Below are 14,107 nucleotides of genomic sequence, written 5' to 3' on the forward strand. Positions count from 1 at the left end.
GAGGTGCTGCCTCAGGAGGCTGAGCCAGCGTCCCGGGGGCAATGCCTGACCTTGGAAGCAAGGGCAGCAGACAAACCAAATCTGTCTCTGGCCTGGAGCCCGTGGGGCTTGGGCCCCAGAACTGGCCCTACTGCCAGCATGCTGGGTTATGCTCTCCTTAGACATTTCAGGGCAAGGTCACTGCTGGAAGGAAGGCTGAGGGGCAGGCCTGTGAAGCAACATGTGGGCACGGCTTCGATGCAGGCTCCTGGCTCGGAAAAGAGCTGCCACTGCCCAGTTTTGGGTCATCTTGGCTTTAGTCACAGTCCGTTTGACACTTTGACTTGCTTCCCTACAGGCCCAAGACCACTCCCCAGTGGCCCAGCGTCCCCCAAACGCAAGCTGGAAGCAGCCGAGGAACCACCGGGTGAAGAACTCAGCAAACGGGCCAGGGTGGCAGAGTTGCCCTCCCCAGAGCTGCCGAGCAGGGATGTCTGAGAGTGAGTGACAGCAGCTTAGAGGCACCTTTGGGAAGGAAGGTGGGAACGGGTTTGGAGCTGAAGGTTAAAACCCAGCAAATTAGATTAAAACCTGGTAGGGATTGCATGATTTTTTTCCTTTGGATTTCAACTTTAAATTTCTACCATTCTGACTTCCATACTTTTAAATTTTAAAAAGGATGTTTGAAAGTAAAGCCTTTTTATTTTTTTTACCAACTAAGGGAAAGGGAATAGTTTTTAACTCTTTCTACTTATCAAAGTGAGTGAGATCCAACAAAAAGAAAGTAGAGCCCAGGAGGTAAAGCTGTGGGAGAATCGGCCCCGTGGCAGGGTCTGAAGAGGCTCCTGGGCCCTCTGCCACCACGGACAGGCTGCGTCCCTGTGCGCTGGGGGGAGGCCCAGCCCCAGCTGAGGACCAATAGGGTCTGGCTGCCCATCATCAGCGCCTCTTAAAGCCACTCCTTCATTCCCACCTTCCACATGGCCTTGGCTCTGGGCTTCCGTGTCAGCACTCAGCTTTCTTGGAAGCCCCCTGAATGTCATGAAAAAACAAAAATAAAACCTGGCTCCTTCCACAGAGCAGGAAGGGACTTTCTTGCCTTTCTTGGGGAAGTATAAATCCCTCTTCTCTTTGAGTCATCATCTCAGGTGTTCCTTATGCGCCGTGCCTGTGTCACTGGACTGGAGAGTGATTTTTTTTCTCTGTGGAACCAATTACTTCTTTTTTCCCAGCCCTTCCATTTCAGGGCTAGGCAGGGCCATCTGGTTTGAGCGTCTGTGCTTGAGTGCTGTGTTTGACACTCGTGCCCTTTACCCTGCTAGGCTCTGTGTGCTAGACGTTGCTCACTGATTTGTACTGGCTTGTTCTAGAAGCACTGGCAGCCTTAGATACTACTTAGACACTACCAGATAGTATCTCAGGTGCTGCTCTCTTTGTTAACTCTTAGCTCTGTGATACTAAGCAAAGTTTATTCTCTCTTATAAATCTGGAGCTTGCCAGGCTGGTACTCCGACTTTCAGGCGAGAAGATCCAAGAATAGAGAGGGTAAACGTCTGGGTCAGGGTTGCTCAGGAAGCCGACGGCATCCAAGTCAGAATGAAATTGTCGCCAGCAGGTGTGTGAGGAGGGACCATGAGCATATAAGATGTGTTATGATCCCCATCCACAAGCATTTAACAGTCTCCTTAGAAAAGAATACAAATAATTTATGATTCCTAGGCAGCACACGCTTCCCACAGGCCAGCTGTTGGTAGGTTGGGGTGATCACGGAACAGGACACAGACCTTTACACTTAGGGCTGAGAGGTGAGTTGGATTTAGGCCACAAGGAGGGCATTTCAGACAAGAAAAATAGCTTCAGGGTCACATGATCTTTCATAAATTCCTTAACCGCTATGAGATTTCATTTCCTCACCTCTAAATTCCGTGGTCATAAAGGTTCAACTATTAAATAGATCTGTCAGGTAGGAATGTGTGGGGCCATCAGGAGTGGGAGAGCTGCCTGCTGTGGCTCAAGCAAGTAGGGATTTATTTTTCTTTCTAACCAGAGGCCCTGAGGTGGGCATTGCGTGGTGGCTCAGCAATGTCAGAGCCCTTTTTTTTGCGCTTCTCTTGCTTCATGGTCTCAAGGTGGCTGCCACAGCCTCAGCCATCAGTTCCTCAAGAAAGAAAGAGGAAGCAAGAAAGAAAAGGAATAGCAGAGACAGCTGCACTCATTCGTCAGTAAACACACCTGCGGTTTTTGAGCACAGTTTGCTAGACACTGTCGTGCTTACTGGGATATTGAGACATGCCGAACAAGGCTGACAAGGGCCTTCCGTCTTGGATGCATCTTGGTGGAGGAGACAGACAAGGAACAAAGTCAAGAGGCTCTAAATGATATGAAAAAAATTAAAGTTGGTAAGAAGATAGAAAGTAAAGGTTGGGGCGTAGTGAGGGTTGCAATTTTATATTAAGAAGATTATCAGGAGATGCCTCTCTTCCTCTTTATGAAGAAAATAAAAGCTTTCCCAGAGGGGCACCTGGGTGGCTCAGTGGGTTAAGCCTCTGCCTTCAGCTCAGGTCATGATCTCAGGGTCCTGGGATCGAGTCCCGCATCTGGCTCTGCTCCACAGGGAGCCTATGTCCTCCTCTCTCTCTCTCTGCCTGCCTCTCTGCCTACTTGTGATCTCTCTGTATCAAATAAATAAACAAAATATTTAAAAAAAAAAAAGAAAGAAAGAAAGAAAGAAAAGCTTTCCCAGAATACCACTTCCCCAGCTTTTCACATTGGTCTCATGACTCCAGACTAAGAAATCCACGCCCAGTGTGGAAAGTGAGCATTTGGATTGTCAGGATTGGTTTAGACCATTGGTTTTCCAACTTGAGTGAGCCGTAGAATCCCCTAGAGGATTTGTTAAACCACAGATTGCTGGGCCCCACTCCCAGAGCTCTGATTTAGTAGGTCTGGGGTGAGGCCTGAGAATTTGCATTTCTAACAAGTTCCCAGCAGCTGATGATGCTGCCATTCTGGGACTGAACTCTGAGAGTCACTGACTTAGACCAATCATGACTCATTGTCTGTGTTAGGCCCATGAGCCACTGCTAGGTTTTGGTAGTGATGAAGTGTGGATACTGGTAGACTGCTAACAGTGTCTAGGTAACATACAAGACAGTTAGCCCAATGCCTGGCTCATAAGCTCACAAGTATCCACTATTACTATTATAGATACTGTTATCATTATTATTTTAGAAGAACAGAAGACTACTGTTGGGTTGGATCAGGAAGGGTCCTAAATGTCAGGCGAGTGAATCCTTGGTATACTCTGGATGCCAGGGGACATTTTGGAACAGGAGAGTGAAGTGATCAAACTGGCATTTTTGGAGGCGTTAGTCTGGGGCCTGCAGAGGAAACGGTGGCAGTGTGGGAGCCGGCTGATGAGAGGCGATAGCCGTGACCCCAAATGAAAACATGACAAGGGTGCAGAAGTCAGCTGTCTCTGGCCTTGCCCTCCAGGAAATTATTCTTTGGCCTATTAGGATCTTAAGGTCTGATTCTCAAGGTTTACTATGCCCTTCATCATGGCTCATTGCTCAGAAGTGGGAGCCAGGAGGCCAGAGGACAAGACAGACTGGAGAGGAAGGCACATGTTCTTTGGAAACCCTGCAAGAAGAGAGGACACTGGGGTCTCACTGTCCACCGCTGGTAGTGCCTGGTCCTCAGTGTCCAGCATCCCCATCCGCAAAATAGTGACAATAGCACCTCATCTGGGCACCTGGGTAGCTCAGTGGGTTAAGCCTCTGCCTTCAGCTCAGGTCATGATCTCAGGGTCCTGGGATTGAGTCCCACATTGGGCTCTCTGCTTAGCAGGGAGCCTGCTTCCCCCTCTCTCTCTGCCTGTTTCTCTGCCTACTTGTGATCTCCCTGTCAAATAAATAAAATCTTTAAAAAAAAAAACAGCACCTCGTCACCTGCCCTGCCCATCGAACATACCTGGCAGGGGAAGCAAGTGTAAAACCATACATTCAAAGCCTTTGAACAAGTAAAATGCACCAGGGAGATGAAATCATGTTCCCGTCTTGCCCACTTTTCTCAGGGCATCTTGGATTATATTATTGTTAATGTCAGTGAGAGGCAGCCCTCTGGGCTGAGTAGGCCACACAGCTGTGCCCACATGGCCTGCTCTGACACTACATTATACTGAGAAGACTTGCCCCATTTCCCGTCTTCTCTTGGTCATTTTTAGTTGTGTGTCCTGGAGCAGGGTACTTAGCCTTTCGAAGAGACGCTGTCAGGTATCTGTAAAGTGGGACTACTCAGTCTTGACCAGCCTGAAGGCTCCATCCTGAACCTTCTGAGGCCCCGTTCAGCTCTGAGCTCTATCGTTTTGTGGTTCTGTTATTTCTAATGCTTCAGACCTGTGGCAGTTCGCAGGGCAGACAATGATTTACAGTGTAAAACACGCCCTGATATCAGTAGGTTTCACGTTTACCTAAAACCCACACTGATGTCTGTTCTGCATCTGGTTTTATTGTACAATGTTCACTAAACTGAAAAATAAGCCAGCCCCCAAATAGCTGTTGCAGAGGCTTTACCATAAGCCCCAAAGCTGCTGACTGCCCAGGATTCCATTAGCCTCCAATTGTGTCCAGATTTTTCTTATTGGTCCAAACATTTTACCATGGGGAACCAGGTCACGTAAGCCATTTACCCATCGGCTGGTGGCTGGTGCACAGCGATCTGTTGAGAGAAGCCCCACTGAATACAAAAGGCTCCTGACAGAGGATCACCCCTCCCATTCCCTCCCCTGCCCACAGTTCACCAGAGCTGGGTTAGCCCTGGAGCTTCACTGCCGAAAGCCTGACCCCTGCACTCTCCTTGTCGTTTTGGCACTTCTTCCGTTGTGTGTCCCTCTTTGGAGGAAGCACTGTGTGTGAAAGGCAGCGGGCAGTCTGAAACGCTACACAGTGGAAGACAGTGCAATGGCCGGGCTTCCCGCCCGGATCAGCCAGTGCGCGGCGGTCCTGCTGCTCACTGCCCGGGAGCCTTTGCCTGCCGAGTTGCCACCCCTCTGCTTCTCACCCTGGAAATGAGAAGTTGGGATGCGGGCGGGCCGTGTCCCTTTGCACTCCCCACCTCTATCCCCGCAGTGGCTGCCGGTTGACTGACGTCCCCTCCCTGTTGCTGTAGGATTTGTATGGTGCCGGGAGGGACAGTGTGTCGTTGACATGAGGAATGAGACGGAGCTGAGAGCCCAGCTTTGTACCCCATCCTGGCCCGTCTGGGCCCAGCTGCACCTCTGTTCTTCCCCATTTCTAACTTGGGAGTCTGTAGCAAACCTTCTGCCCCTGTCAAGCTCGGGGACACTGAGACTTGGTTACAGGCTCCAAACGAAGTTTCCACCCACCTTATCTGCTGAGGCAAACTCCAGCATGCGCTTCACGCACACCCGTTCCGGGCTAGGATCGGGGGGCAGGACAGCCTCACAGACTGGGCTTTCTTGTTCGCATCTGGCACACAGGTTGGAGGGCATGTAGCCCTAACACTGGGTACACCGAGGGGGACACCATTAAGTCACTTTGTGTTCCAGCAGCTGCTTCTGGGGTTGCTGTATTTAACGACAGGTTGAAAGAGTCGGGCAATTGAGAGATTGATTTTTCAGCACATGTTTTATGAGTTGATTTTTCCCTTGTTGCCTCCCCCAAGCTGTTCTTCCCTTTCTCTTAGTGTTGCTGTCATCACTTTCCTACAGGGCCTCATTGCTTTCCCCAGTCCCTTTTTTCTGCAGACTTATGCTCTGGCTTGAGAACAAGAGCACGAGGAACTGTCTAGTTACCTGCCGATCAAGCAGCTTGAGGAACTAGTTGACTAGTTTGACTAACTTTGACTAACTTTGTGGACAAAAACAAGCTGGTTCTTCCAAACCATGCTGTTCTGTATTTGTGGTTTTGAACCCATCACAGAGGGACTTGGGTCACTGGGCCATATCTGTGGCCACACACTGCCACCCCCTTCCTGAGCCTGCCGCATAGCATAGTTTCGCCCAAGTCAACATGGGTGTGAAGTGTTAGCCTTAGAGCCATGTGGCTGCTTAAATTCTGTTTTGTTTTTTGTGGGGTTTTTTTTGAAGATTTTATTTATTTATTGGATAGAGAGAGCACACAAACAGGAGGGACAGGGAGAGCAGACTCCCTGCTGAGCAGAGAGCCCGATGTGGGGCTCGATCCCAGGACTCTGAGACCATGAACGGAGCTGAAGGCAGATGCTTAACTGACTGAGCCACCCAGGCGCCCCAAGTTCTCAGTTCAGGCGTTTGTTGTCATCCTTTGGAAAATGTTGGAATTGTGATGCAGAATAATTGAGCTGACAAATGCATTGCTCGGGTTTTAGATGTGGGGGCGACAGGGTACATCTTAGGCTCTCGTAGTGACTGGAGTACCCGCCCGTTACCAGTGTATGCCAGATAGAAAAGGGAAGTGTTGCACACGAAAGAACATAGCCTCTTGATTATCATACTTTAAAGTACATGAGAATCATTATAAGCCCAATTCTAATTCAGCAAATGCCATCAACAGATTGTATGCTGGGTCATTTTCACTGTGGGGTGTAAAAAAAATCACCAAGACAGTTGACAGGCAAAGCATATTAGAAAATAATCTTATAAATTTGATTAAAAGTGCTCACAAAGTCACCTGATTCACAGACAGTGTTTTCTATATATGTAGTGGCCTGGGAAGTCTTAGGCCATCCCCCAAGAAAACATAATGAAAACGAGTAGCTAAGAAGAGAAAGGATTTTTGATGCTTTTTGGTAAAAAGACCTTCTAAGCATTTGAATTAAACCAGTCCCTGAAAAGGGCATTTTTAACCGAAAGCAAGCCACTACTGTTAGCAAGCACATGGATCCATTATTCATGTGATCTCAGGAGTGAAGGCAGGGCTCGTGTCCTCTCTTCCACAAAGGCCCCACAGACCCCGGACAGCCACCATAGAGAGCCATTGCCCAATGAAGTAAGTGCGCATCTCCTCCCTTGTAGGGTCAAGAGGGAGAGGGAGCCTGGAAATCAGTCCCTTAACACATACCCAGTATCACCTTCTGTTGCTAAGTCCTGGCTCCATAAGCAACAATCAGAAGCACTTAGAGACAAGTTTGCCAGAAGCTATGAAGATCACTGGCTACAATTAAACAGTTTGCCTACACAATTAGGCTGCCAGGTGTTTGATCAGAGAATCTGGGAAAGAGGAGACTTTCTCTCTCCTTAGTTACAAAGACGTCCTTGCTTCAAATTCTAGATCAGTCCTGTCAGATCTACCATGGATGCCACAAGTGTGATTTTAAATTTCTAGTAACTACATTGAGGAATAAGTGAAATTAATTTAGTAATACATTTTTTCCAGCCATACATAGGCATTGGTTTGCAAACCGTATTGAGGTTACCTGTGCTTGGGAGAGTCAGATAAAGGATGGAAGCCCTCCCCAGAAAGTTGGAGCTACTCACACAGGAGAATGTGCGCCGACCTTCAAGGCCCTCATGGATCGCCCCTTAAGCCTATCCTTGGACCCAAAAAAAGTCCAAGAATCCCAGAGTAAGAGCTAGTGTTCTAAGGAATTTGTATGCACTCTATCTTCCCCCATCCCAAAAGGTGGAGAAAACACAAGAAACAGAGGTATTGGGAAGAGGACCCTCTCCAGTCCTGAAATTTGCAGTTTCAGAAGGAAAGTCATCTCTGGCTTAACGGGGGTCAGAGCGAGACCCGTGTGTAAAATATATATCACATCCTGTCTCAGTAAACATATGTATGCTTTAGAAAGTGACCCATTTATTTATAGGGAAAACATGGCTAGCTGATTATTATGGTACAAGCTTAAAGGAAAAATTTATTGAAATAATACTTACATTAGGGGCCCCTGTGTTGCTCAGTGGGTAAAGCCTCTGCCTTCGGCTCAGGTCATGATCCCAGGGTCCTGGGATCGAGCGCCACATCAGGCTCTCTGCTCAGCGAGGAGTCTGCTTCCCCCTCTCTCTGCCTGCCTCTCTGCCTACTTGTGATCTCTGTCTGTCAAATAAATAAATAAAATCTTTAAAAAAAGAAAACAATACATATATTAAAGAATGAGGCTCTCAGTACTAACCCAATCAGGTACCTGCCCTTTAGTTTGCTCTTCGTTTTCTTTCCCTAGCCTCCAGATAACTTACCATCATCCAGGTACAGTGTTCTTCGGAATCACATTTGTCTTCAAAGGGTTGCACGTGTCCGGAGACTGATTTTGAATCTCTGGCTCCAGTGTCTGTGACCATGCGGAGCGCGTTCCCTCTTCTCTTAAATTCTGAACTTCCGTTCATGTTGCTCGGATGTGTAGTGGCCTTCGTGCCACCATGTGAAGTTCCATTTTGTGTCCTCTGGAAGTCTGGATGAGCAGTGCTGTGATAGAGAGATTGCTTCGTGGTGAAAATACGGGTGTTGGCATCTGTCCTGGGTTTCCTGGCTTGGCTTGGTGACTTTTGATGCTGTCATCCTGGGCCACTTGTCCTGTCTACCTTCTGTTTTCTCATCTGTATAGCTAGAGGCCATATCTTTAGGATTAACAGGATCACGAGCTGTTTGAGTTTGTGAGTGCGGTCAGAATAAGGTGCCACCACCGACAGGGGAGCTTCAACAACAGAAGTCTGTTCTCTCGCAGTTCTGAGGGCTCTGCACCTGAGAGCAAGGTGCTGGCTCGTCGCTTCCCCTGAGGCCTCTCTCCTTGGCTTGCAGACGGTTGCCTTCTTCCTGTGAATGCCTGTGTCCTAATCCCTCTTGTTATAAGGTCACCAGCCATACGGGATTGGGGCCTACCCTAATCACCTCACTTTAACTTAATTACCTCATTAAAGACCCTTTCTCCAAATACAGTCACATTATGTGGCACTGGGGGTTAGGCCTTTAACATATGAATTCGGGGGAGGACACAATTCAGCCATAATACAACTGTATAGGGGTGCCGGGGGGCTCAGTCGGTTAAGTGTCTGCCTTCGACTCAGGTCATGATCCCAGGGTCCTGGGATCGAGCCTGCATCAGGCTCCCTGCTCAGCTTCTCCCTCTCCCTCTGCTGCTCCCCCTGCTTGTGCTCTGTCTTCCTCTCTCTCTGTCAAATATATTAATAAAATCCTTTTTAAAAATACAACTGTATAGTGCCTGACTGCATTAAGTACAGTGAGCCTTAGTATCATCTGCCTCACATCATTTAAACGTACAAACCTTTACTGGAACCCCTCAGGTGTCTGTACCCTCTGAGATACACTAGACCTATTTAAACAGGCAACCCAGGGCGCCTGGGTGGCTCAGTGGGTTAAGCCGCTGCCTTCGGCTCAGGTCATGATCTCAGGGTCCTGGGATCGAGTCCCGCATCGGGCTCTCTGCTCAGCAGGGAGCCTGCTTCCCCCTCTCTCTCTCTGCCTGCTTCTCTATCTACTTGTGATTTCTCTCTGTCAAATAAATAAATAAAATCTTTAAAAAAAAAATAAAAAAAAAAAAAATAAACAGGCAACCCAGCATTGTGACTGGCCTGCCCTGTCCTCTGTTCTCAGACATGAGGCCATTTCATCCCTCTGCTCCAAATTCAGGATGTTATAAATATTTAGAATGACTCCTCCTTGTGTCTCCGTGATACCCACCCCCCAGGTCTTCTCACACAGCGCCCAGGGTTCTTTGATCTCTATGTGGAAATTTGCTTACCTGCCGGTTCTAAACTCGGTCATTGCCTTCATCTTCCAATTCCCGGCCCCCGCTGGCTTCTCTTCTGCTGTTTGTTTTCTGAGTGTCTCTGGCAGCAGCCACTGTGCCTTGATTTGAAAACTGCCCTTGTCCTGTCAGAGCGCCCATCACCCCGGCCTGCGGGGAGTCCCTGTGACCTTCTCCTCCTCCTCTCCTGCCCTGAGCCCTGGAGCCAAGGAGGCACCGAGGGTCTGCAGGGAGAGCTTGTCCCGTGCACTGCCTCCGAGGGGGCGGTGTTCCGACCCCTGCAGTGCACCCCAGGCTCTTCCTGGTTCGCAGTCTGAGTGTCCTCAAAGAAGCAGCCAGAGGAGTTTGTGTCCCTGAGCCACCGAGCAGCGCCCTGAACGCTCCCTTTTGCACTTGTTTTTGTCTTTCAGCGGCAGCACTGTAGCTCCGTGAGCGAAGCCTGGGAGCCCGAGCAGCCGCCACGGCAGCAGAGTGCAACCTGCAGAAAAGCTGATCACCGACGGAGACTAGACTGAGCGAACATGTGTGCTTGTGTGTACGCGTGTGCGGGGAAGGAGTGGTGTGCGTGTTTGCGTGTGCATGCATCTGTTTACACTCTCGTGATTCTGAGCACGGCTTGGGCTGGAGGAGCACGTGTAGCAGCTTCACCTCAGCCTCCAGACGCCAGGCTAGAGGTCATGGCAGTGACTTTCAGCCAAACCTGTCCCTGGGAGCCAGCTACCTTGTCTGAATAGGAGAGTAGTAGGACCCTAGCTGGGACTCGGGCACCTGCTCCACCCCACCCTGACCCTGAGCCCTTCCTCCCTCTCTCATCACATCGGACTGAAGAGCAGGAGGACGACATTGCTGGCTTTTGTCCAGAGCATGGGATTCTAGAAGCAGCCAGGACCCTGCTGAGTTCCTGCTTTATGATGCGGGTGGTTGGGCAGGCTGGAGGGGACAGATGCTCTCCAGATACAGTCACCTGGTCTGGCTTCTTTCTCATCTTAAAATTTCCTGCCACCGGGTCCTCCAGAGTTCTCGGGCATCTGGGACTGAACCTGAGGCTGTAAATAGATCTGGAAACATGCCGCCATCCCAGGGAGGTACACCCAGATACCGGACTCATGGGCCATACCCATGGTACTGTAGACGCTAGCCCCAAAAGTGCCCACCTTTCTGGAGCTGAAAACCTAAAGTTAGGAATTGAATTGCAGCTTTTACTGTTCCTGCCTCAGAAGCTGAGAGCCAGCCTCAGCACTGACTGTGGAGACTCGGTGCCTCCACAAGGAGGAGGCAGGTTCCTGGTGAGAAAGCCCCCTGGTTCCTCCAGCCACACTGCAGTGCTGCATGAGGTCAGCTGACACCCAGCCAGGGGAGCCATTCTGTCCCGTGGTCTGTAGGCTTCTGGGGAATGCCTGGGACTGGTCCACATCCAAGATCCTGTGTCAGCTCTGCCAGTGGCCGGATACCAAGGACCCCAGCAGGTGGACTCGGGGGAACTGCCAGAGACAGTTGAGAAATGTCCGAGCAGAGCTCTCAGCCAGCACACCGACCCTTCCAGATGCAGCCGGTGGGAGGTTTGACCCAGAGAAGCCAAGGCCTTGCATTCCGGGACTGGCCTGGCTCCCACCTCAGCCCTCCCACTGTTAAAGGCCTGTGTTGAGGACATAATGAAAAGGACTGTGTGGTCAGCTACAGCCAGTCTTCCTTCCACCCTGTGGCCTGCACGTGAGCCACAATGTGTGTGTGTGTGTGTGTGTGTGTGTGTGTGTGTGTGTGTGTGTGTGTACAGGTGCGTGTATAACTGAGAGGCTGATTTCTCTTTGGATTTTGTCCTCATGTGTAACATTAAGCTGGCCTCCGGGCCTTTTCCTCTCTACCTCCCTGTGACCTTTCCCAGCCTCATAGCTGTTAACTCCCTTGGCCCTTGCCCTGTCCCTCTCTGTCCTCCTCTGTCCTCAGACCAGAACCCTGGGGTCAGGCCTTTGTTCCCTCAGCTGTCCAGCGCATTGACAGGCTCCTTCCTGAGATGTCCTCAGGTTTTCTCAGCCGGAGAGCTGCCTTCCAAGTCCCCCTGTTGTATGTGTGTCACCCTCACTAGAAATGTCCCATAATCGTGGGGGAAGCAGAGCCCAGGTGATGGTGTGTATTCAGAGCGTTGAGTAGGGGTCTTCTCTGTTCCTCCAGCCCCAGCCTAGAGGAAGGAGAATTGGGGGCTATTGCCAGAAGGGGAGTAGAGCGAGCCTGGAAGGGCTGTTCTGAGGGATCGGGAATGCCAGAGGGCTTGGGCCCAGAGTCGGTATTTGTTCAGCAGCACCTTCAAATACCAGGATGTTTCCCTTCTCCTGCCTATTAGATGACAGCCCTCTTGCCCGAGGTACAAGTTGGTGGGACCACCTCCCCCTGCTTCACCATCCCTGGCAAGCTGGCCCATTCCCAGCAGAACAGAGTGGTCCCCTCCCAGAGCTGGGAGGGCCGGGGTAAGGGGAGGGTGCATCCAGTGGCCCAGAGCTCCACGACGGCTTCGTGCCTCCCCTCTTCTAGCCCAAGTGTCCCCGGGGCTGCCACAGAACATTGACCCAAATCCTAATCCAAGGGCCAGCATGGGGAAGAGATGGTCGCAGACAAAATGCACTTTATACAGAGATTTCTTACTACTGGGAAGGTGCGTTTCTCCCACAGTTTGTGAATATTCACGTGTTTCATAAATGTCTGATCCTGTCTGAGCAAAGCTGTGTTGTTGTCAATCTGTGGGAGGTCTGGGAACCAGGAGTCAGTAAGGCTGAGCCTGAGTGAAGCCTTCTACCAGACCATCTTGCTTCCGCTGGAACCAGGAGCTTCTCACCCCTCCTCAGACTTGGCAGGGAGGAGAGGGATGGGTAGAGATGGGGGGAAGCTGGAGGCCCCTAGGTGAGCAGGCAGGTCAGACTAGTGGCAGCTCCAGAGCTTAGCCGGAGTTGGGGTGGGGGTAGGGGTGGTGTTCAGTCAGCCAGAATGGTACAGAGCACTCCAGGCCCAGGAGGAGGTTTCTGAGTTCTATCCTGCAGTGACTCAGCCTCTCGGGCCACCTAAAGCCCCAGGGCCAAAGCTCAGTGAGTGGCAGGGTTCTCTCCAGGCTCCCAAGCCATCGTTTATCTCAACTCAGCCACTTAAGCACTGCGTGGTCGGGCGGGCACGCACGCGGCCAGTGCTGAGTCTGGATGGTGGAGCTCTGCCCACAGCCAAGCCCAGGGCCCGGATGCTGGCTTTGCCTCATGCCATCTGTCTGGAGAGTGGCCTCTCTGCAGTGGATGTGGGCTTTTCTATGGTAGTTTCTAGCCTTGGACTCCTGGAAGAGTTTTGTTAGCTCACACCACACTCCAACTTCATGTGGGCAGCAGCTCAGACAGGGCCCAAGAATACACAAATTGCTCTACACACAGTGAAAAGGGGGGAAAGGGAGGAACTTGGCCCTGGGATTCATCTCATTCTTAGCTCCGCTTTGAAGTTCCTTCCTACCAAGACCTGGACCTGTCCTTCCCTCTCTCCCTTCTGGCTCCTCTCTAATGTGGTTTTGGCTTTGCCTCAGGAGCTACAATAGCTTTGTTCTTGAGCAGAAGATTCTAGAAAATGGAGTTGTCCTACACACACACACACACACACACACACACACGCACACTTCTCACCTAAGGATGCTCCTAGTTGAGGCAAGCACACACTCTTAAGCAACAATTATTAGCCACAATGTCAAGATTGCTTTCCTGGGAGCAAAAGCCAGGCATCTGAGCAGAAGGTGGTTACTATTTGGTCCTAGTGAAAGGTGGCGGAGCCAAGATAGCAGGAAAGGTGAAGGGGTCACTCCTTTGGGCCCACCAGCAGGGAGACGAGCCTTTGGCACTAGGTATTATGATGTTCTTGGGGCTGGAGGTGGTTTCCTGCAGGGCAGGTGCCTGCAGTTCCTTTTTGGGTGCTACATTGAAGGAAGAGGGGGTGACATGACCAGTAAGTGGTCCAGATTTGCAAATGGGATCCCAAAAGCTGTGAAACAGTTTGTTCTGCCCCTTCTTCAGAGAGAGGTAAGGGCAAGGCCTCTGTGGTTCTCAGGAGGCCAGAGAGACCCATAAGGTTTGGTCAGAGGCTCTTGACCCACCAAAGCTGGGGCCCTAGCCCTGGCCAGCAGTTTGAGTGTCCAACGGTCTGTGCTCTGTAGAACTCATGGGCTTAGCCCACTTAGGGGAGAGATCAGAAGGGAACAATGGCCCAGAACTGCAGGGGTAGAAGTGCTGGAGGGAGCAGAAAAACCACGAGAAAAAATCTCAAGAAGTCAACTATGGCAGCAGGAAGAAAGGCTGGCTCCTAGTCTTAGAATGTGAGAAGTCAGCCATGGGGTGTCTGTGGCTGCAAAAGAGAGGTGCTCTGCAAGAAATGCAACTGAGGTGCTAAGTGAGAAGTGAGAGAAATCCGG

At 50.6% G+C, this 14,107-nt stretch overlaps 1 protein-coding gene across 2 annotated transcripts in view; it reads left to right on the forward strand.

Annotated features, from left to right (window-relative positions):
* CRY2 (cryptochrome circadian regulator 2) overlaps positions 1-12,394 on the forward strand; it is a 36,424-nt gene extending 24,030 nt beyond the window's left edge. For both annotated transcript variants that reach the window (XM_059140878.1, XM_059140887.1), the window contains 2 exons: positions 338-479; positions 10,092-12,394. In XM_059140878.1, coding sequence (XP_058996861.1) covers positions 338-477 — 140 coding nt within the window. In that variant the 3' untranslated portion in view covers positions 478-479; positions 10,092-12,394. The remainder of the gene's footprint in view (positions 1-337; positions 480-10,091) is intronic.
* The last annotated feature ends 1,713 nt before the right edge of the window (positions 12,395-14,107 follow it).

The sequence above is a fragment of the Mustela lutreola genome, chromosome 1 (assembly GCF_030435805.1).
Source record: "Mustela lutreola isolate mMusLut2 chromosome 1, mMusLut2.pri, whole genome shotgun sequence".
Lineage (NCBI taxonomy): Eukaryota > Metazoa > Chordata > Mammalia > Carnivora > Mustelidae > Mustela > Mustela lutreola.